The sequence below is a fragment of the Takifugu rubripes genome, chromosome 15 (genome assembly GCF_901000725.2).
Source record: "Takifugu rubripes chromosome 15, fTakRub1.2, whole genome shotgun sequence".
NCBI lineage: Eukaryota > Metazoa > Chordata > Actinopteri > Tetraodontiformes > Tetraodontidae > Takifugu > Takifugu rubripes.
Window position 1 is genome coordinate 11,205,004 of NC_042299.1, and position 24,602 is coordinate 11,229,605.

The 24,602-nt window shown below is 45.3% G+C and overlaps 1 protein-coding gene and 1 long non-coding RNA gene across 2 annotated transcripts; one reads left to right on the forward strand and one right to left on the reverse strand.

The window, feature by feature from the left end:
- LOC101073980 (leucine-rich repeat transmembrane protein FLRT1-like) lies at positions 1-8,347 on the reverse strand. The gene is given in 5 exon segments (XM_003971080.2): positions 1-113; positions 116-214; positions 217-388; positions 390-2,145; positions 8,184-8,347. Coding segments are annotated over 4 exon segments (2,049 nt in total). The 5' UTR covers positions 2,055-2,145; positions 8,184-8,347.
- Positions 8,348-10,787: 2,440 nt separating this feature from the next.
- LOC115252673 (uncharacterized) lies at positions 10,788-11,987 on the forward strand. Its single transcript, XR_003891001.1, has 2 exons — positions 10,788-10,888; positions 11,607-11,987. It is a non-coding gene; the product is annotated as an uncharacterized lncRNA (long non-coding RNA).
- Positions 11,988-24,602: the final 12,615 nt, after the last annotated feature.

A 24,602-nucleotide genomic window follows, 5' to 3' on the forward strand; every position in this document is an offset into this window, starting at 1 on the left:
CTACACTACATCAGTGTAACAGTAGTCTATATCTGGGATTCCTCCTTCTCTGTATCCACGGTTGGTGCTGTGTCCAGCATTAGAGACCTGGTGGGCACCTTTGTACAGGCTGTGCCGTTGGACGGGAATATGGTGTGAATGATGTAATCCCCTCGTAAAGGTTTAGGCTGCATGGGCTGGCAAGCTGCCATAGGTGTCATCTGGAAGCCTGGGCACGGATCTCCAAAATGCTATTGTCCTTCTTTGTACCTGATTCTATGTAATCATCGTAGTTCTTGCTTTTGCGAGAGCTGCTGCGGGTATAGTGGTCACGGGGGCACAAGTGTCCAGTCCTATGGCCGTACCAGCAGAATACGCAGAAAATAAGAGTCAATGATACAATGGCAGTTTGCTCCCCCTATAATTCCTGCCAGAGGCAACACTGTCAAGTGCTTTGACTTGTCTCCATCTTCCTCCTCCGATGGGGTGACGTCTGACGTTTCAGCTTTTGCACAGACCTGAGCTTCATCAGAGTCCGCATCTCCAGAAATTGCCCCTTTGCTTTCTGAATTGGCAGACAGGGGCACCATGCAGATGATATAGCTGGAACGTGGTTGCAGGGAGGTAAGCAAGTACTCTCGACGATCCCCCCGGACCAGAGTTTCTGTAATTGACCCCATAGCATTCCCAGTGCCGAGACGGAGCCAGCTAAGCCTGAAGGAGGAGCTGGGCTGAGCCACACTCCAGGTAACACGAACGCTGTTGTGAGAGAGGGGCTTCACACTGAGAGCCAGACTTTTGCCCACGCCGCTGCTGCTGAGAGTGTAGTCTAAGCCAGAGTCAGGAAGCCCCGAGCCAGGTCGCTTTGAACGCAGGGTGAACAGAGAGCCCTGTGGTGGCGTTTGGGTGGTAGAACTATCAGTCCCCCCTCCGCCTATTCTATCTCTATTCCCTGCCGTCCTCACGACATCACATTCCTCCATCTCACTGGCAAGGTCTAACAAAGCCATATCTCGGACCCTGTCAGGTCCATGACAGTTGAGGCCTCTGACAGTTATGGTGTTACCGCGGCCATGCAGCCAGTCATACAGCCAACGCAGATTGCACCCGCAGTGCCAGGGATTACCTCGCACCAACAGCTGGCCAAGGCCATCCAGGTCTTTAAACAGTCCTTTTGGGAGGGTGGTCAGGTTGTTTCCTGACAGGTCCAGCCTCTGCAACCTACGCATGCCATCCAAAGAACCACGCGGCATGTGAGTCAGGGCATTCTCCTGTAGAGATAGCCGCTGCAGATGGGCACTGGGCAAGTTAATGGGCGGGGTCTGGAGGGAGTTCCGTACTAGGGACAGTTCAGTCAAGTTGGAAAGGCGGGAAAATGTGTCATCCGCAATTCGCTGGTTTGCCAGAAGGTTCCCATCCAGGACCAGGCATCTAAGTGAGGTTAGGCCTCGAAAGGCATGGGTCGGGATGGTGGAAATTCTGTTATCATCCAACCGGAGTTCTTCCAGTGATGCTGGCAATCCCGAGGGAATGCTAGACAAGTGATTGCGTGACAGGAAGAGTAGGCGCAACCGCGGGTTGTCAGCAAAGGCCTGGTCCTCAATGCTGACGGTAGAAATAGAGTTGTCGTCCAAATGAAGCTTCTCTAATAACGGCATTCGGGCCAGTGCGCTGCGAGGAATTGTGCGGATGTTGTTGTCCTGCAAATGCAGCTCGCGGACGGACGGAGGCAAGTGCAGGGGGAATTCATCCAGTTCATTGTCATAGAGGTAGACCACACGGACGGCGAGGTGGTGCTCCAAGGATGTGGGCAAGCCGGGGTTGTTTATTTGATTGTTCTGAAGGTAGAGGACGGACGCAGAAGGAGGCAGCGATGGGATGGAGCTCAAGCCACGATCATTGCAGTAGATAAAGTCCTCATCGCACCTGCACACAGACGGGCACAACATGTCGCTCTCTCCGATGTACCCTTGTATCGTGGCAGCAGCAAACTGGAATACTCCAGCACGACGTGTCAGGCAAAGAAATGACAGAAGGAGCAAAGCCCTCAGTTTAGCTGCAGCTTCAGGCTCCATTGTGGTAAATAGGATCTCAGTCTTAGTTTTCTCGGTCCGTTGCTAATTCCTCCAATCAATGCACTGACGCTGGAATTCTGTGACCTCCACCCTGGAAGAGAAAGAGGAATATCATCAGCACTGACGCACTAGTGGGTGGAGACAGAAGGTGAAATGGAGGTAAAATTACACAAGCTCTCACAACAGCTTACTTGTCTTACATCATTTTGTCATCGTCAAGCTACACTGACAATGTTGTAAATAGTTCAGGCGTCCTTTATTTCGTCATAATGTTTTTTTTTCTAATAATTAATAGGTGTTAGGGAGATGTACAACACGGATGGATCTGTAAGGATCCCTGTCACCGCCCCTAAAGCATCCTGCCACTGCAACTGTGCAGCCAACAGGATGTGAGATCACAGCCAGCACTTGAGTTCACCCTGGTAGGTACCAGATTTTCAAAGCACAGTGGATATTATGCTTAGAAAAAAAGCAACTTTAGAACAAATGAATCCAGTCATACATAACAATTGAGGTCTTTGCAAAAAAAAAAAAAAACAGTCTTCTTCACTTCTAAATTATTCAGGAGCTCTTGAGAGGCTCCATAACTCCTGCAGCAGTTACCAGCGATGGCTGCATTGGCCATACAGAGCCCAAGAAACATTTCAACAAGGAACATTGTTTCTAAAAAGAGAAAGAATTCTTTAACTTGTCATTTTTAGCCCTCATCTCCGTGAGCTTAAAAACCCTTTGAACGTCCTCACATATCACATCACCCTCTTTTAGATTCATCCAACTGAATAAAGCACTTTTAAACAGTTTTGCAAAAAAAAAAACCCCAAACAACCCAAAAACTGTTAGTATAGTAGAAAGAAAATGACAGCTGATGAATTATTAGCAGTGACTCCAATCGTGCTGCTAACGTGCTAAACTCGACCGGACCGGGCAGCACCTTTTGTTACCCATCAGAGGAGGGAGCCACGACAGTGAGTGCAGTATTGACTGCAGGGATTTGGGAAATATAAAGGCACAAGTTGAGCCTATACAGTCCTCAATAACCAGAGCCATTAGTCAGAGCATTAAGGCCCACACGGCTGCAAACATAGTTAGGCTGTACTATTGATTTTCCTCACAAATCCGAGGTGATCTGCCGGAGCCAGTTGGATCTTATGCAGATTGCAAGACTCCTGGGAGAGTTGCTAACACCACAGAATACATTCCAAATAAAGGACAACTCTGCCGGGAGTGTACTTATATACGTGCTTACAATAATTTCTGTGAGGTCATTATAGAAACAATGAAAAACTACTTATAAACTAAATAGGCTAAGCCACAAAGCATTCCCATCTCAAATGCTGTTACATTCATTCTTTATTCAGTATTCATTGTCATGATTTATAAAGTACACAAGCCATAGACTCTCTACTTTGTTTATGATTTAGGGCAACCTTTTAGAAAGAGAATCCACTGAGTAAAAGCTCACATCGGTCATTTCACCAGCATCCTAAACACGGAGGCTGTGTCCATTACACCCGCCTTTCAGTGATATGTGTAAGCTGTGTGTTCCGAGACAACTATTTCATTTTTTATGACAGCGAAAGTGAAATCATGATGTCTGAATGTGCACGAAAGTCTCGACAGCATGACTTGAGAATAAGGAATTGCGTATTTTACCCTGAACATCATTTATTTGGGGTTGTTTTTTGCTTTAATGAAAAACTCGACACCTTACAAAAGACACATCTTGGTGATTGGCGACATGTTTTAGAGTATAAAGTGTTCATTTATGTTAACATACGACACAAATGTGTCTCAGTTTGGAGCTGCTAGGAACGTTTTTTTTGGAGTTATTGAAAATTAAGTGCTTGTACAGTTGGATGTGGCCACAACCTATGAGCCGGCTGAACTGAGAGGGCACTTTACTATCACTGTTTGTATGTAAGGCTGAGTGGTGCTAAAGAATGGATGATTCTGAATCCCAGGGGCAGCCACATTGACTCTGAACACTGGGGTATTTGGGTCAGCACTTCAAAAACAACATACAGTAGATGTGGTGTGAGATTGAAGTGCTGTGGGGAGCCACAGGGATTAATAGAGCATATTGAGCTGCAATTCTCCGGATTAAGCAGGTGCTCTGAAGACTCACAGGCAGTCATTTCAGGACCTTTGTTGGCCTCGTGGTTGCTCATTCTTCTGAGAAAGGCCATCAGACTGCTCTTTACATAGATATTTCTGCATCTGAATGTGTTTGTTTACCCATGCACAATGACATTGGGAGCATTAACCCATATGGGGACGATCTATCCAGCGCTAGACTTCTATTCAGTTATCTGTCAAGGGCAGTAAAGCAGACATGTGGGCTAATGTGTTAGCCAGACAGCCAGTCGCCTCAGGCAGAGTACAGGACGGCAACAACCCCAATTTAATGCTGGAGCCCAAGACTGGATCGATTTACATGAAAAAAAGCCAAACCAGAGAGGCAGAGAACGACAGAAAGAAGCTCTGAGCAAGATCTTTGAATTTCACCCCCACAGAGAGATTGGACTGGGAAATGTGGATAACGGGATTTTGGCTGACTAACGGGGCTGCAGATGTTTGAGAAAATCCACTTTAATGATGATAGAGAAGAGATGATAGTGCCCCAGAGCTTACCAAGGTTTCTCTGCCTGTTTTAGTGGAACAAACTGGACATGAGGATGATGTGGCACATGATGCTAATGGTGATGACAGAAGCACGACCAGGGACCCAAAGTAACACCGAACACAAAAGAGAAGCCAGAAAAGCCTGATTTCATTATTGTGTTAATCACTGATGTCACTGCGGTTTCATTTGTGTGTACTTCTTGTCACTAAGAGACGGTTTTTGTAATAATGTACTATAATCTTCAATCCATTAAAACACGAGGATAAAAAGTGGGCTATAATCTCCTAAAAAAAAAGAACAGAGCAATTCATTTTTAAACAAGATGTTCCACAATTACTCTTTCCACCTAAAAAATGATGCTCTTCATTTCCAGTTGTCTGTAATATAACATCTGCTGCATTTTGATTTGAAGCAAAAGTATTTTCAGGAAGGTCAATCAAAATTTCCAAATAGAATTAAAATAAACTATTACTGCCCATTTCTATGTTGCCTCAAAGTGGACAACAGCTGGGAGACGGTGGGAGATGGGAGAGCTGTAGCCTTGGTGGCACTCGAAGTCTTCATTTAAGGGTTTTATTCATATTTTCTACACACATGGCATGCTGTTTGCAGCGACCTTTGACCTCCATAAATCTAATTTGACAATTTGTTGCAAATGCAAATTCAAATCTGAAGGCATTGCTCCTGGGGCTGAACGAAATGCTGCTATGGCCTTCACCTTTGACCTCTTGAAATCCAGTTAATGTTCGAGTCAGAACATAATTTTGTTTAACGTCTGACATAGAGCCTTTAAAGCCTTCTTGACATAACGGGCAACCCACAAATGCACCCCGGGTAGCACACGATTAAACTATTGATTTACGTCAACAGGCTGTTTATTTAATCAGAATTAAGGACTTTTAGCATTTATCTGACAGCGATGCCGTGTGTAGCCTCACAAAGCCGTTAGCATGAGTGTCTTTTTTTTTCAATGACTGGAACACAATACACAATTTCTGACTGCGTTCTTTGCTGATTAATGTAACATCTGCTCTGTGTGCTTTCATATTTGTAAGCATTGTTGTTCTGTCACCTTCTCACAGGGATCCAGTGAGGTAGCAGCAGCTTTGGCAGGCTGGTTAAATGAACTTCAGAGGTGTCGAGCGGTGTCAGCGGTCATAATACAGTCTTTGATCAAAACCTCTGGCTTCTCCAATCAATTGAACTGCTTTCACTGCTGTAGGTTTATCATGTCGGAAGCAATTAATAAAACGGAAGCGAAAAGTTTGCGGGACATCTGTATTTGAGAAAACCGATTTGATGCCTTTACAGACGACTTACAAAGGCAAATGTATCTCCTGCCTTTGAGGCGGGAGTCAGGTTGTGGTTGTCACGCATCAGTTGGGCTCTGATTGGATTTTTTTATTATTATTATTTGAGGGAGAGGAAGAGGGAGCAATTTTTTTTTAGCTTAATTGGTTAAATTTGAATTTATCCCCGACAAGTTGCTATATAAACAGAAGGCTGAGGCCCCGGGAGCTGAGTCACATGACTACGCTGTGCTTTCAGGGTGAAAATTAACCTCCACATCAGGGAGAAATAGAAGAAAACAGCCGAGGAAATAGTCCAACATCAATAGAGTATCTGTCAGGGGGCTGTCTGGCAGCCACCCAGGAGATCCAACACCTCTGAAAAACTGAGAATGTCCACCTTCTCAGCGCTAACACTGTGAGAAAGATATGTGCTTCTGGGTGTCTGATCTTTTCCCCTTCACACGCGTGATAAACTCCCCCATCCGCACCTCTTCTTCTGTTGTTCTGGGACCGTGGTTACATTTTACGTTCATGTCAGCTGTTGTTGCTTCGTCAACAGAAAATTGACGACCGTAATCGCATAAAAAACGGAAGTTGGAGGTCTTCCACTTGACGCCCAAGACAGCAAACACAGAACAAATGTCGAAAAGACACGACTGGTACCTGTGTTTATTGTTGTCTCTTAGATGGACAATGAATTATTCCAGCTTACTGTCATCTTGTCTTGTTTATACCCCTTCGCGGTTTATCGTTGTCAGCCATTTTCCCACTACTTGAAAATCTCCATGCTACTGTTTTAGATGGAAGAAGTAGGACGATGTGTTATAATTCAGCTAAACTGTGAGGTGTTTTTTTCATCACTCAGTGTTCCACTGGTTATCAAGTCTGGAATCCTTTAGCGATAGATTGTAGATTATGTGTTCTAGATTATGCCGATGAAACGTATTTAAACTGTAGCCTGACTTCATGGGTGAGATCCGCACCAGAGGAGAGTGAAGGCGTGGAGTGGAGATTGAGGTCAGCGTGAGCTGTTCTGTCCTCATATAGATGTCCACACATTTAAATTGATTCAAACATTCTTCTTCAAGTTTGGCTGTGGTGATGTCAGCCTGCAATATTACTCATCTCTGTGTCAGCTCCTTGGATCGCCATGTTCTCAACAACAACCTCCACACACCAATTTTTACATCGGATCACTAACTCTGGAACCAAAACATGCTTCAGCTCGCCTTCTAACAGGACGCCTAAAAGACGTCTGCTGATTCACACAAAGCACCTCAGCATTCATGGTTGGCAGAGCTCTCATCTAAATCCCAGTTTTCATTGTTGCTGCTACATCATAATCATGATCTAGTGCCCAAATTGAATCAAAAGGAAACGAAATCTTGCTCAATTCACTTTATGCTAACCTCCTCTAAAGGAAACGTCAACCCTGAGCTGTTAAACATTCAGTTTAGTGAATTGTGGGGGATTGGTTTTCTTTTTCTTTTCTTTTTTTTCTGCATTTTGCCGTCCGTATCCTTTTCACACGGCAGATTAAACAGATGCAGTCCTCAGAGACGACGCTGCACACTGTGCACGCCTGACTCCGACTTCAACCGTGCGGGTTCCTGCAGCCTGACGTGCTGTTGTCTGGAGACGTCTAAAGTACGTCAGGAAAATGCAGCCCAGAACTCTTCCCTCCCGTCTTCCCTCCCCAGCTCCCTCCCTCCTCATAAACTGCTCAGACCGGGGCCGTCGTGAATGCTGCTTTGCTACCAAACGTGTCCTTGTCTTTGAATCCTGTGGAATAACGAATGTCAATAAGACGACGAGCTGCACAGACAAATACTGACAGAAAATTGATTAAACAATTCTGCTCGGTCATAACTTCATAAAACTCATCCAACTCACAGCATTTCATTAGGCTTTTATTACCATTTCTAATTGCTTTTTGGTGCAATATTCATTTCATTGCCAGCGGTTTTATTGCTGTTTTTCATCTTCGGATTTTTACCTCATTGCTTTTTTAAGCAGCCACTATTTGCTATAACTGTTTTTGTGCCACTCTGCAATTGAAATATATTCCTATCACTTCAGATATGTTTTTCTTTCTTGTCTCCCACCAATAATTTTGTAAGATGCCTTAAATTTATTTTTTCACCCATATAAATATAATAATAAATGTTAACTGTGGAATAGGAAAGTAATAAAGAATAAAGAATGAAAGTGTACTTGTTGAAGTGGGGCTGCTGGGGAAGGAAACAACCATCTGTGCTGTTCAGGACTCCTTCGGCATCTGTGAACCGTCTCCTTTGGCTCTTCTCAGTCCATAAACTGTGGATCTGAGGCAGGAGGGGGTGTGCAGGTCTGTTCTTCTGTTCTCCTGCTAATAAAGTGGCCTCAGAGCGGTCGTCTGTGAAGAAAGGGAGCAGATCAGCTGTTTTATCATGTTGCAAAAGTGTGATTTCATTTTTTTTTTAAAACTCTTTAAAACATCCGTTGTATTACTTTTCTCTCCACTCTTGGTTTGGGCGTTGGAGGATTTAGTCTTTCTTCATCAAACTTCAATAAAACATGAGCTATTTAAAATAATTCTTATGATACTAACTCCGGTCCACATTAAGAACAATTGTTCAAGCGCCAGGTTTGAAAGCACAAAGACAGCAGCGGATTAAACGCTTTCCTCTCCTTCTATTGACTGCGACCATCATTAAGTTGTTAAATCAAATTTGAAAAATTGCTCTGTGTCAGGTAAAATATCATTTTCACCACAGGACTCGTGGACTTTCCGTCTCCAACAGCTGAGCCCTGCACAGATGTATGCAGGGAGGTGAGACTCGTATCTGAGCAACAACACCTTCATCATCCACAAAGTCAGATGCATTATTGGTGTTTTCCTCCCTAAAAACCTTCAAGTCTTTGAATCCCAACATCTCTGACCAAACACAGACACGAACATGGGTACGAGCACTCCTACAGGAACGGTGGGATTTGTTTTGCAGGTTTCAGCCTTTCACCAGTCGATTATTCGGCAGCGTTTTCTTCACAGCCATCTCTGCTCGGCTCCTTTAATCTGACTAGAGAGGGTGTAAAATATGCTCAACCCTCTTTTGAATATGATTACCTGAATCATCTTATTACGTGAATCGAATATTGTCTCAATTGGGATGACGTACCAGTGCTCAAGTTAGGACAAGAATAATGTGACGACGCCCGTGAGACCTTTGATGTTGTCGCTATCCCGAGATCAAAGAGATCTCTGCTGCAATTTTTAAGAGAAGAATAATAACAGCTTCATTGCGAGCTTCCTCCTTCACAATTCAACACTCAACAGGGGACATCAAGGTTTCAAGGGAGTGGGAGGGTGTGTGTTTGTGGGATGGGGGGTCACGGCTACTTCAGCGGTTTATTTTAGCATTCAGGCGGCGTTCTCCGTGCACAGGGGGACCGTGCACTGGCACACAAAGACACATCCACCCACAGGCCCACTGTTACCATCCCAAAACAACACCTCACATCGGTGAGAATCGTCATGTTCTTCAAGAAAATAGCTGAACCCTCCATCTGGATCCAACCACCAGGAGCCACTGACTCGCTTCTAATGCTCAGCCACCCTCCTCCTCTTCCTCCTCCTCTTCCTCCTTCACATGGGTGCTGCTCCCGTCTCTTTCTCACGGCTGCCTGTCGGCACCAGACAGCACAGCATCGTCCTTGTGGTCGCTTCCACTCGCTCGTGTCATGAAACCCAAACTCATCTGAAGGGACGTCTATAGCCTTTTACATCTTTGGATGTGCGACAAGTGATCTTCGCAAAGGTTAATTTGCAGCCAGGCTCTTCCGTTTCTTTTATCGCTCCCTCTCGGCGTTTTCTGGGATTCGCAAACTCGATATTAATTGATTTGAATTCCGCAAACCGCCACCACCAAAATATTTGTCATTCTCCCCAAATTTCGCCGCGCACTTTTCCACCTCACACACCGCTGTTGTCACGGCAGCCTCGCCTGGAGGAATTAAAAACCCGTGGTGCAGAGAGATCATTAAAACAGCCCTGAAAGGACGCGACGGCGTTCTGATGAATGCAAAAGTTGATAGCTATGTAGCCGTTTGGCCTCCGCTGCTCCGCGTTTATGACTAAATAACGGAGTTCTACAGACGGATCATTATAGTTTTAACAAGCATTTGAGGCGGTGCAGAATCTCCTCGCTGTGTGTGCAATGAAATATGAATACTAATGAATTATTGTGCTTGTTTGTGCCTGTTGCCTTGTTCCGTGTTTGCTTGTTGCCTGTCTTCTTTGAATCCTTAAGCTTATTTCTTTTATTTTGGGCGGATCTACAGGATTTGTGGAGTTCGGAGACTTTCTAGTTACTGGGAATAAGACAATTGTCGTCACGACTGCCGCTGTCACGTCCTGAGTTTCACCTGAAGAGCTCGTCCACGAAGGGACCCAGTCCAAGTCAACTCATCCACATGGACAACGGCGCACGTCTCCTAATTCCTCCTATCGCTGATATGACACTCAGCCGACCTTTCTCGTTCCCGGCTGTGGCGTGCAGGTTGGCTAGCACAGCTTTGAATTTCTCAAAGAAATCTCCACCTGGATCAGCGCCAAGTGCCTCGCAATTGACCTTGACAGGCCTGAGCTGCTGTTCTCTTCTCAGAAATCCTGCCCCTAACAAGAGCTGTCAATCACTGTGACACCAGCGCGCTTGCCTCTGCCCACACCGGCGTTTAAAGCGATCTAAGAGCACAGAGCACCGCTTCTCTAGCGGACTTTCCTTTGTTGGTGGAATCTGCCGAATCAGCACAGTTGTTTGTTAATGTGGCCGGCTGTTGTCCGGGTCTGACTGACCGAATGGAACCGCAACAGGACAGCTGGGAAACTGGAAGCTAAAAATGCACCTTTGTCTCTTTAGAGCTTACACGTCTCATTTAAGGTAAGGAAACAGGATAACGACACCAAAGTCGTCACCAGTACACGACGGCAGTGCTGGTATCTCAGCCATCCAGGGCTTCTGAGGTTTGAATCAGCCACAATGTGCTCGAATTATCAAGCGTTCATACCGAGATTCAGGGTTTCCGTTGCTATGGCGCATCACAATTATACTGTTTCCACATGGGTGTGCAGAGATTAAAAATGAGCGTGTGTGTTTGTTTAACGTTGTGATTTAGGGGTGATAAACAGCAAAGGTGCAGAACCTGGAACTGGATGAGTCACACACACACACACACACACACACACAGACAGCCTTAGATGTGATCAGACTTTCAATGCGGCTGCAACATAATGTCTATTCAGTGACGGGGAGGTGGCAGAGAGCCTTCCAGACAAAGACGACACATAAGTGAGACCCAACGAGAAAGAAGACACGGGCGCACATGAGCGATTAGCTCAGACTTTCCTTTATTATCGTCCCCAGCTTGTCCCGACCATTCTCTATTCGGCACTTTGCCGCTTCACAATTTTTTTGCCGAGAGCCACACGTCAGCCGAGGGAGCGTTCTGTCTCCTCTCGTTAACCAGGGAACACATCACCCCTAATAAGAAGGCTTTTACACGCTTAATTAAGGGTGATTGTTATGCAGTATATAATGCTTAATTTACTCATCTCATTCTCCCTCCCATTCTCTTTAATTCCATTCATCTGTCTGACAGACGAACATATTTGTGGACATCGACGGCACATTTTGGACGTCTTCTGAGTGTCTTCTATGCTGGCTCAAATCATTGCCGCTGTTGTCGCTAAAGGGTGGCCACAGGAGGATGGATGGAGAGGAAGAAACAAATGCAAGAAAATAAATGAGCTGTTTGGGAGAAATGTAAGGGTGACAGAAGCTGGGAATAGAGGGCAACAGTCACGTCTGCACAAATATTGATGTCGACTGAGCTTGGAGGGCGGGTTAATGTAAACATGGCGGGGACGCAGAGGGCTGCAAAAGAATGATGTTTTTGTAGCGGACACATGAACACGGAAATGCTCAAAGTCTAAAATAAGAGCTTTAGCCTGAGCTGAGGCGGCCATTGCAAAGGGCTGCATGTTTACATTAATTAAAAGGTTTCTACTGATGAATCGCCCCCTGATAAATTGTTTCCCTATGCATGAAAATGGCGTATGCACACCAGAGGGATGGAGGGATAGAGGCCACTAAATCTGTCATCCGTGTTTTTCATGCTCTCTGCCTTTGACAGTAATGAGCCCGGCCAGTTTGATTGGCTGCTCAGTGGCTGATTAAAAGCATTTTCCTCTAATACATGGATTTGCTTTGACATTTCTTACACAGGAAAAGCAAATGGAAGTACGTTCAATAGCAATTCTTCTGTAAGTTACTCTTATTAAATGACCTGGTTTTGTCATATATCATGTAAAGACATAATAGGAAAATGCAACTGGGGGTACGTATCACCACAAAGGTGTCTAGATCATTGATCATGTTAGCAGGATTGGGATTATGTGGAGATTGTTAAACAACTCCCAAAAATGTCGTCTGATTGTTTGATTTATCTTTGTGACTTTGAGTTGCGTTAAACACGGTAATTATGATGTCAGTTTTCTTAAGCTGATCAGTATCAAACGCTGAGGTTAACGGCTGATCTGAGCTTTCAACGCACACAATGTCACAGCTCCTCTGTCATGTAGTGTTGAGAAAAAAGGAAAAGCCTCTCGCTATCTTCGCCTTTATCCTCAGGCTTTAACTCAGGCAAATGTTTGAAAAACAAATCCCATTACCTGGAAGGTATTAGTTCAAGCTGTGATGCCTTTTCAGAATTTATCTCTCCACTAATCCACGAGAGTTCTTAACGCGCAGTCCGTTTTGCAAAATAGTCAAAGCTGCTTTTCTCTATTTGTTAAAAAAAGAAAGAAAAGTTACAAAACAGTAAAATCCAGGGACTTCAATCAAGGCACGCTATTTACGACAAATAGAGGGGCAGTTTTCAATATTTTTCTCCCCTCGGCAACGTTAAAGAATCAAAACAATACCCCGAATTCACCTCTTCGCCACAAAGCCCGGCAGAATTTAATGGTGTCTGGCTCATGTGGATAACAATCAAACAAACACAGAATATAAAACACAAGGTAATGTGGGGAGGTTGATCCAGGAGGAAACTGAGACCTTATATCTGCGGGATGTTGAGCTGAATTTCACGCCACTTACATTTTAAAATTGCTTTGATGGTGAACACTTGTGCAAAAGATGCGTCCATCCTACCTGACTGAGTTTAGTCATTTAAAAGATCAGGTTGATTAACCTGCAAACATTTAGCTCGTCACATGATCCACTTTATTGGGGTTTCTCACATACAGCAGGTTAGTGCATCTTGTACAGCGTCTTTAATGCGAGCATCAAATTTGATGATGGTGTCCACGCTGGTCTGCAGGACACCTCATCAGGCTTTAATCATTTTATGACATTTAATGAAGATGATTCATTGATGACTCACTGGCTGGGAAAACAAAGGGCTGATTGATCACTGATGAAAATAGTCTTTAGTCGCTGCTATCATTAAATAACCAATTAACTACAGTCTTTTTAAATCCTGTTTGATAGAGACGGAATGAGCAAAGCAGTCGCGTATTGTGTGATTGATCCTCTGCCGTACTCCTGTGAATGAAATGAATTGTCATGCACACAAACATGCGACGGAGAGCTAAAATACGGCTCGCTGCAGGAGGTGAAATGCATGAGGCGAGACAATCGCAGATGTGCAAAGGCACACCGCAACGAGGCTGTTTTATGTGGTGAAGTGGGAGACAAATTGCAGAGTTGCGAGCTGAAATGGTTCATGGCCTCGGCTAAGGGTGATAAATTCACTCCGCTGTGCTCCACTAATCACTGCAGCCGGATGGTCACACTCCTGGCGGCAGGGCAGCCAGTGGCCACGTGCCACACCCATGCTGACCAGAGTGGACTCGCAGAGTGTGAAACATATTGGAAGGAAAATACAGCTGGGGGTTTGGTGCCTGCAACAGAACAAAGAAATGGATCCCTTATTCTGTCCCCTGTGTGCTACTGGGAGCAAAAATACACAAAAAAGCAGAATAATTTCCACATCAACCAGTCGTAATTATGCCTGTCTTCATCCTCAACCTCGGGGGTTCAGTCAAACACACGCATGCACTTGTTTTTAAGCATCATCGGTGTAATTGCTGCAAAAAGAACAGGTCATCTATGTGCCGGACACGTCACTGCTTCCACGCCCACCTCTGTGTTTCATCATTATGGAGTATCGCACAACGGACCAAGGTGGAGTAAGGGACAAGGTCAGCATGGGTGGTGAGGGAAAATGTGTGAGACAAATAGGAAATTAGAAAGGATAAGAATAGAGAGGGATAGGGGGGCAAATGCTAACACGCTAATCTCACAGATGACTCATTTCTGGGTGGCCTGTTTAAGGACAAATTGCTTGCTTCATGTGTGTGTGTGTGTGTGTGAGAGAGACAGACAGAGAGAGAGAGAAAGAGCAAGTTCTTCTTTTGCTGTTTACCAGTTTTGGCTGCATTGAGCGCAGCAGAGGCTGTGGCTCACAGGAGGTCCAGTCCAGTGAGCACTTTCACCTCTGAAAAACGTTTCCCCTACAGAGCCCTACCTGGTCACATGACGAGTTCACTCTCTCTCTCCACCACTTGGCTGAACAGACAGCGGGTCCAACCTCTCCTGCCTCCAGCATGTATGGACATTTTTTTTTTAAAGCAAAAAGCAGAAACAGCAGATTGAAGTGCCCTTGTCAGCTGGAGCAGAATACAGGAGGGGAAAATATGCAGACCTAAACTCACAGCCTGGACTAAAATCTTTGATGTGTGCCTGTGGTTATATATGGCATACAGTACATTATTTCTGCATCTCCATGCAGACCAGCCTCAGCGCTAATTATTTAAAAGCTACATGACCAAATTTGTCCGTCTACCTCCTCATGGACATGTGCCTTCATTAATTTGATCCCACATCACCCTGTTAGCATGAGTTGGAGACAACCACGCCGCATGAATATTAAAATGGCTGCCGCCGCTACTGTACACCGCGGAACCTACAATAAATGTGGTGAAATAATTTAATGGCTTTCTGTGTTGACGAACCCCCCCCCGGGATACGTCACTGCCTGTACATGAAAGAAAGGCGTGTGTAAAAGCACACAGAAGGTCCTGACAACTGAGGAGCAGCAAAAAGGATGCAAACAAGAGGAGCCACTCTCTCCACGCTGCCTTCATTTGTGGTAGGAAGCAAGTGTGGGGTGCTTTCCTATGGTTCATCACCAGCAGCCTTTCAACAGAAGTGCACAGCGTGAATCAACATGTCTGAGTCAACAGAGCAATCAACGCAACCATACGTGTCTCATTGTGAATCTCATCGACCGTCCTCTGACCACGTCAAGTGACGATGACATCTGTGCTAAAAAAAACCTCCAAAACCATACAGTTGTCATCTTCTGAGCAGCATGACCGGGCTCGCGGAGGAGCTGAACCCTGAACATTATGCCGGCAGCATTCAACAGAAGTGAATGAACGCTCCCTTTATTCAGAAGAACTGAATCACCAGCTGCAGAAATGTGAGAGAGCGACGGCTGCACAATCATGCACAACGTGAACTGTGACTAAGGTCCAAAGCATTTGAATATTGTACAAAATGTGATTTTTCTTTTAGTTCAATTTCTTAGTGTGTTTAACTCCAAATGGCAGCAGACCGGCTAATGCATGGTTAGCCAGCTCGCTGATGCTTGTTTACCCAGCAGTTACTCTGCAGCACTTGTATCTCTCGGCCACCCGATGGGTGCAATATCTGGCTCTTCAACTGCTAAATGCTCCGCTGTGATCCCACTTAATGATTCTGTCTGCTAAACAGGTTGTGTAGATTTGGAATTTTTTTTTTTTTTTTAGAAAAACAACACTGCTGCTACCACTCGCAGCAGAACGACGAGTAAATGTAGGCCTGAGAGGAGCTTTGGAAGGTACCCCTGCCGGACGTGTCCGGGCTGTCCTGTGGTATTTCAGAATTGAAATGAAGCATCGGTGACTGAACAAAAAGTCAGTGAAATAAGTCCCTCGGTGTGCAGCGGCTGACGTTCACCATCATAAACATGTGGTCCCATAGATGAATTATTCTCAGCAAGTTGTTTTTGTGCCACTAAAGCCTCTCCTCTCCTCTCCTCTCCTCTCCTCTCCTCTCCTCTCCTCTCCTCTCCTCTCCTCTCCTCTCCTCTCCTCTTCTTCTCTTCCTGACACTTCAGCTCATTATTCCTTGGAAGACTTGACTTCTAGATGACAGCATTATCACCGCCACCTCCTGGCAAACAAACCCCCCCCATCCCCCCTGCCCCTTTCACAACAAAGCAGAGACACGCATTCACTCCAAATACACACACACACACACACACACACACACACACTGTGTATACTCGCTCCACCTCATTGACCACAGTATAATCCTTCATTAGCTATACAGCAGATTTTACTGTTCTAAGTGAAATTAGCTTCCTTTGTCTCTTAAAAAACTCTGAAGAATCCTCCGGCCATAAAGAATGTCAGCAGTTGCAATATCCTCAATGTCAAGACACTTTATGTATTCCTGCCTTATTTTAATTATTTTTGCTGCCGTAGTCTCAGAGGATGAAGCCTGGAAAAGATCTACCACCACGTAACCGATTTTCTTGTGATGCTGCAGAGCTTCACGTTAACGACTGGGAGGGTCAGAAGCTCTTCTTCGTTGGTTAAAATGGAGAAAAACCAGGATCTTTAAAAAGACACAATTTTCTAAAAAGCCGATATATCATAAAATGTGCTTTGATGTGTTTATATTGTATCTTTAACAGCTCTCTTCAGTAGCATTAAACAATCAAACTGCTTAAGGCTGTTCCATATAAAGGGAGCTATTCGTCATTCCGAGCAGCACAAAGTTTAAAAATTCAGGAGGCAAGCTGGGGCCACACAACTCCATTTTAAACCTTCTGAGAAATTTGCAGCGCAATTGATCATCGCACTTCATTTCACAGAAGCACAAAGCTCGAAGTGGGAAAAGACGACTGCTCGGAGGCAGGAGGAGGGAAGGAAATCAGAAAAGGGTAAACCCGTCCATCTGGGCCCCGTCTGTGTGGGCTGCTGGTTATTGCACCCTGACTGGGCGCCCGCGCTGCAAGCGGCTGATGTGTCGTGGTAATCTGACCGAGTGTGGGCCGTTGCAACAGATTGCTCTGATACTTCTGTATTCTGGTCTTCTACTGCTACAGAAAAAGCTAATTTCTCTCTGTGCTTTAGCATCCGCCACCACCGACTGAATAATCAATCCAACGGTAAAGTTTGTCAGTTGCTATTCACCATCGGTGACCGTATCGCTGTTGACCTGTGACCTAAAGTAAAACTGTGGTTTGTCTTCACGCAGTGCTGATCCCCCCCCCCATACAGAGCAGGTATGTTCATGGGACAGAGGGCGGTGCACAGTGTCTGTGGCTGAACGTGCAAAAAAAGGCGAGTGAGCGAGTACGATGGGGTGCAGAGGCAGAGACAGTGTTAATAACCTGCCTTGTTATGCCTGATAATTAATAAAGCCCCCGACTCTGCAGGAGGTGAGTGCTACTTCACCTGATGTCACAGGTCCAAATTTGGCCCCCCCAAGGTAGATAAATCTGTGCTCCTCAACTGCAGGCTGAGAGCAGGAGCCGGAACGGCGTCAACAGAAATACCTGGTGATAATTCACTAGATTCCATTAGTCTGAGGCTGAAATTCGAACAAAGCAAGGCCAAATTTGTGTCCCCCCACGACTGCATTATATCACTGTTGCAATACATTTAATGCAACACTGCAATGGATGTTGGGAAATGTTAACAGGCTGCAGTTTCTGTTATTTATTCTCAAGTTTAATCAATAAGAATACAGTCAGGGGATCCTGATTTATCCTGCTTTATACAAGAAGAAAAATAACAGAGTTAGTTCTGACTTGAACCTATTTACATAAAATAAAATAGAATTTTGGCTTCATACACACAAACATCCATAATTCCACCAGAACCTCTCGGTCTGATGTTGTGGCTGTCAGTCAGAAGCTGGAGACAATTTCATGCCAGCAAATGTTTTCTTTTGCCAAACGAGTTCGGACCAGCTAAATCTCGGAGTATTACGCAGCGCGCTGCTCTTCCTGCGCCGCTGCAGAACAATAGGTTTAACAAAGATGGATTTTCTGGAGCGGGAGACAACCGCGCCGTGATCGAGGAGCTTTCAGGCTAAGCTACAGGCTGCACGAGGAAGGAGGCTGGAAAGATGGTGCCTGAACGGCGAGCGCGTTGTGAGGGTGTTTACGTGCTGGAGATCTAGCGGATTTGTGAGCAACCCCCCCCACCCCACCCCCACCCCCCACTGGTGGCTTCGCTGCATTTAGGAGGACAGTGTACATAATAAAGAGCTGAGAGTTTTCAGGCCTCTAACCTGCTTATGCTCCCGTTAGACAGTAAATCTCTGAATCGGCGGGTTGACACGACAACAAGGGTTCAGCAGCCGGTTCAGAGAATTCCGGCAGACTGTAATCAGCTTCCCGTCTGCTCCTCGCCATCATGTGTTCAGTCCGACTGTTCACAATCACTGCCTTTGGTCCCAACGCCAACTTATCCCCATTTATTCTGCACCGTCTCCATCCGGGCCTCTGCGGCGTAACTGCGGCCCGTCGGCCATTTCGCCCGGCTTTCTGTGATGGTTTGTGAATAATTCATTTAAACATGATTGACCGGTGGATTGGATTGCAGGATCGATTGATCACTGCGCTCGTAAAAAGGAATTCCAACGACCACTGAAACCTAAGTGTGACTTAAATGATTGAGGGGTGGAGCAGAGCGAGGAGCTGCAGATGCATCAGCCTGTTGTGGTTGATGATGAATGTACATCTGCTGTGGATATAAAGGAGGGAGCGGTTTTTGGAAAAATACAGAAAGAAGAGGAACCACTGCAATGTTTTGATTTGCTAAAGAAGCTCCAGATTACAAGCAAACGTTGGTATATTAGGGGATTACGCAGTGATACTCCGCAAGCCGGCAGTTATTTGTCCAACTGTGGCGGAGCAAATGTTGAAAAACGCTCTTTGGAATCGTCGTCAGCCTCATCAACAACAAAACACATATTGACACGTCAGAAGCTGGAGGCTGCTCAGTTTTTTTTTCCCCCCTTGAAAAATGTCTTAAGCGATTAATCTGCTATCAAAATGGCTGCCAATAATTTCCTGGCCATCTATCATTGACTGAGTTATTGCAGCGGCGCTGGTGAAGATGCCAGGCCTAATCTTGGCAGGAGCGGCGCTCTCCTCTTGTCCTGTGCCCCCGACCGAGCCCCCTCCCTCTTGATGTCACAAAGCTCAGCATCCTGATGTAAATCAGGGGAGACTTTATCTGCAGTGGCGACCTTCTGGCCCCCAGTGTTTGGATGCTGGATGCTAACCTCGTTTTCTCTTGTGCGAGCGTGGGAGCGTTTGTGTTTACGGGAGATATTGTTGCATGCTTGTCCCTCTGTCCTTCCATGTTGCTGTTGCGCTCAGATCACGTCCACAAATCTCTGTCTCCATGATTTTTTTCCATCACTTTCTTCTTTCATCCCCATATACGGTTCGTGTGCAAGCCTTGTGTTTTCTTTATTTGGCAGCCATGATTGTCCTCTGAACCTGAATAATCCCAGATTACACATAGATATTGAATCAGCCTAGGGTGCGTCTTCATTTCATTTCGCTCTGCCTATCGTCTAATCTCTGTCTTTTCGTTTCCTTGTTGCCTTCGCCGACCACGCGGACCTTTGAAATTGTTGAATTGTGTCAGGCTGCAAAATAAATAAATAAAACCACCGCCAGTCAAGTTACAGAGCGGCTGTCAAGTAGAAAATCTGACCCCAGGATTTGAAGTAAAGCTGTCTGCCATTGAAAGATTCATGAAAATGAAACAAACTGTATTAATAATCATGGGAAGTGTCACAACATGAAGGCTATTATGGGGGCTCCAGAGTGCAACCTAACATATTAATGTATGTTCTCTGTGTACAGGCGGCCGTTTGTATCGTAAAAGATGAGTCTGTGGATGTCATTAGAGGAGACGTTTTCCTTGGCTACGTTCTGTGAAGCTCCACAATTTAAAGGCTAAATTAGCAGCCTCTGAAAATGGAGGAAAGAAAAGGCTACAGGAGCACATGGTGGAACATAATTATTTCTCCAGTTAAGACAGAAAAAACCCAGAACATAATTGTAGCTGCCTTCCAGAGCCAACGATGATCTTCATCATGGGAGTAAAGCAGAGCTCTAACCATTGATTAAACCGTGAATGAAATCTCATTTTTGTGTTCATGAATTACTATTTTCTTTTGCTTTAAACTATAAACAATGAAGGTTTTTGTGTGATAAAGGGATCTATTTTTAGCCTGAACCTGCATTCTCACAGCTGGAGCCTGACCTCTTTTGTCCTTCCCAGCTTTGATTTTAAGTAAAGTAATTTCAAAGAGTCCCAAAAAGACATCGTTTTACAGTTAATTAATCTGCGCTTTGCATTACTGCTTAAACCTACTGAGGTTAGTTCCTGCGGATCTTTGATGTTTATGAAACCGACTGACTGCGGAGCAACAAAGCAGGTGCCAAAACTGAGGTCGCGCCATTTTTATCCGTCTTTATCTTTCTAATTGGAAAAGTTCATCAAAATTTACTATCAGTCCACATGTAATTGTTTTTTAATGATCGGCTGAATGGGCCTCGTCTTAAATGTTTGATTTTATGGTGTGGCCTCGTCCCCGAGTGTGTCCCACTGGATTAATTTTCTGTGGACGTACTGTTGCATGTTTTAATGGCCGCCGTGCTCCATGGGCAGTAATGAGAGCTCCGTGAGGCCACAGCCACCCGAATATAGCAATGCCACACGCACGAGGATGTGTTTTCGCAAGTCCGTTGGCAAATGTATACAGCGAGGGATGCTGGCGTGCCCACTGTACCCTACCGGCTGCCAGCTGTCACTCAGGAAGACGGAAAGATGGAGGGCAGAGATCGGGAGGGGACGAATGGAGGCAGTGGTGAGGATGTGAGGACACCAGCCCCGAGGCTTTCTCCCTCGCCCTCTTGTTTCTCATTTGTCCCCCTGATGGTAGCAAAATAAAACAAAACATGGCAGCTCGGAGGAGGAGAGGGTGACATCAGAGAGAGAAAACACAAAATAATGCTGAGGGAGGAGAGAGCGGGAGCACAAGACGGATGACAAACCATCCCTCATGTTTTGGCTAAATTATTTAGCATGTATAGTGTTGTCATGGCCGGGGTTATCTAATCTCTCAGCAGCTCTGAATATTTCTTTCCTGTCACAATCTTGTAAATTAAAAAAAACAAGGAAGAAAATCGTGGAGCAAATAAATATCCAACTTCATTATCATTTGCATAATACTGGTGGTTATTCTCCTAATCCCACCGTTATTATCAGAAAATTAAACTTGTGGTTTGCTAAAACTTCAGAAATGCTGGAGATTTATGCTAAAATTAGAGAAACTGGTCTAATATAAGAAGATTAACCACTTCAAAACAAAGGCAGACTCTGGTTAATTTTAATTAGTGATCATTCAATATTTAAATGAAAATCATGGTTGGAGGCGATGCACAATAAAGATATGGTATCTCACTGAGATATTACAGAGATATTCTTGGTTTTCCTTACAGGAAACAGGGCGACTGAAGTTGGCCGTCTGTGAGGCAACGTTGTATGATGAATGGTGAGGTAGAGGAGCCCTAATGGAGTCTGCTGGACTTTATTAAACAGGCTGTAGAAAAGTTGCTGTCATGACTACATCCATCAGCTGACAGTCACAGACGGGGTCGGAAGACGGCGAGCGGCCTGCGCGCCAACATCTGGCCTGGAATCAGCCTCAGCCCGGCCAGAGTAGCCGGCGTGACACAAACTCAGTGGCATATCTGCAGATTTATAGATTCATCGACGCCTTTTTACGTCACAGCGCCCGACTCGCTGCACTCCCAGGGAATGCTAAGATTAAACCCTTTTGGCCGGTGCTCTGGGTCCCCGTGTGCAGCTGTGGCCAATTTGACAGCTTTGGAATTTGTGTGTATCTTTTTTCAGCAGGCGTCAGACGCAGCTCCAACACTAGCAGACTCCTTTTCGAAAGACACTCATTTGTGTGATTTACAGCCAACAAAACAGGCTTGACGGAGCATTAAATCAGAAGGACGCACATTCGGTGACTTTTGCAGGTCGTAATCAGTCAGTGTTTACAAAAGACTTGTCTCCATTTAAAACTTTAACATGCAAACGAAAGGAAAGGCACCATTTTATGAATGCCAGCCTCAGATCTTTATCTCTCAGCTCGTCAATCTCACCTTAGACCTAAGCTGAGGAAAGGGGCTTTCTGTTCTACGGATAATATTTATAATATTTATGAAAGAGCAACATGTGAAATATCTAAAATAATCCACCCAAGCAGCTTCTCTGGCTGGCAACCATATTCTGATTATCTTCAGACATGTTTTTATATGGAAGATGCGGGTGTGTGATAAGCAGGTAAAGAGCTTCCAGCATGTGCAGAAGGCTGTAAATAGAGCTGATGTCTGGAGAAGATAAAAGAAGGAAACTTCAGCACCTAGAAGACGACAGAAGGTTCGATTTAAAACAAATACAGCTCCGAGTGAGCTCCGCTGCATCTCCACCTACTGCGTGCACCCAGAGCCGTAAAATCAAGGACAAATGAAAATTGAGCGGGGTCTTGTTTGCTTTTCGCCTCCCTCAACAGGCCTGTGAAGGAGGAAATGATATTGCCTGTAGTAGAACAACACAGCATCTATTGAGTCAGAAGAATTGTGATCTTATTCCAGCTCAGTGCACCCTCATAAGCAGCTTCAAGCTATTGATGTTTTTTTGTTTGTTTGTTTTGTTGTTGTTGCTGTTGTTGCACAAATGCTGTTGTTGTCCGGGGGTCTCAGGGAGCCCCCCCCCCCTTTTCAAAAACACACACGCGTCTCAGACAGCACCGCTCACGCCACAGCAGGGCTCAAGGAGTCAGGTGGACAGAAACATGGAAGCGTGCAGCTCTGCGCACACGGCGAGACAGGAGGCACCATAGCAAGCGGAGGGTGTGTGTATGTGTGTGTGTGTGTGTGGGGGGGGGGGGGGGGGGCAGCTGCCGTTCGGCCTGTTTTAGTGGTTTCAGGACATCTTTGGATCGGTGCTCAGCTCAGAGGAGAGTGGAACTGCCAAAACCCTGCAGTGTGACAGAGGAATTGACACAAACTGACAGCGGCGTAATTAAGAATAACATCAATTTTATCTGATAGCATAAATTGGCTGCTCGGGCTACATAAGCTAAACAGCTTCCCTCAAAGACGCATCAGTTATTTACAGATCTGATCTACTCCTGTAAAGCACTTCAGCTGGTTGTCAAAGCCTGTAGAAAAGCACAGGAAGCGTTGCATCGAAGGCAACGTCAGCGGCGCGCACGCCAGCCTCCACCACCGGGGTGTGAAAGTGTTTATGAGCACCTCGATGAGTCTCGACTAGAAAACTGACGTACGAACGCGCGTGCAATTAGATTTCGCTTTTCCCGTTTTAACACCTCTGGATGTGCTTCCGGCCTCTTGGGGCTCGTTGTCGAATCAGTCTCTGCTTTTGGAAAATCGAGCGGCGCTCTTTTCGAGTACATGCTAATCTTTTCATGTCAAAACAGATGAAAAACTATGAATAATAATGAACAGCAGGAAGCAGGTTCCTACTCATTTTCGCTGGGCTCCACGTGTGGGCGGTGAGTGCTTGACCTGATTAGACTTTGATTATTGGAATCTAGCGATTTGAAATGACACGTCTGAATGTCCATTTCACACCTCGCTGCACCTGAAAATGATTGTTTTTCTGGTTGTTCATTAATCTGCGGCAATAGGTAAGACGGCAACTTTGATGAGTTGACGGTGACACTGTTGTGAAATCCTTTCTAATCAGATCATGTGTCGTGTAAATTATCTCCCACTAAATGAACGGAGAGCGCAGACCGTTGAAAGCTTTTCAAACTTTCGAGTGATATCACATTTCACGCTGATTTGCGGCCGACGTTACGACAATCAGCGGGATTTAGTTAACAATTGGAGCAGATTCCATTTCTATTTTTTCTATTTTTGTTCGGCTCAGAAGGAGTTTTGTTCCGGAATGACACTAGCCCAGTTTTCCCCTCTGCCAAATAAACAGCGGTCGGAAAATCAGATGCAGGATGGAAGGAGGTTCGCGATAAATGTCTCAACTGCAGGGTTGCCAACGATTAGCCAATCAAATCCACTGACAGCTGCGAGAGAAATCACGCAAAGACGGTGAGGCCATCTTCTCCGCAGGCACAAAGGTGCTCATCACTTAAAAAGAAAGACAACTAAATGAGGTAAAAGTGGATGTTGTGGGACTGAAACTAGAAGGACGCGTCTCAATGGAGCTGGGCTACTTGTTTGAAGCGTTTCTGCCAAATATTGGCTGGTTCTTGAACGCACCGCTTTGTCTGTTTCTTCAACGCTCTTTTTAAAAAAAAAAATCTGAATTAAACCACCGCTGGAGTTATTGAGGAAGTAAAGTGCTGGGACGTCTGATGATGAAGATAACGGTGAGTGGCAGGTCTAGATGGCAGCTGCTCCTCTCCGGTCCCCCAGCCTGCGCGCTAACGCTGATCCGGGGAGGCTCGGCCT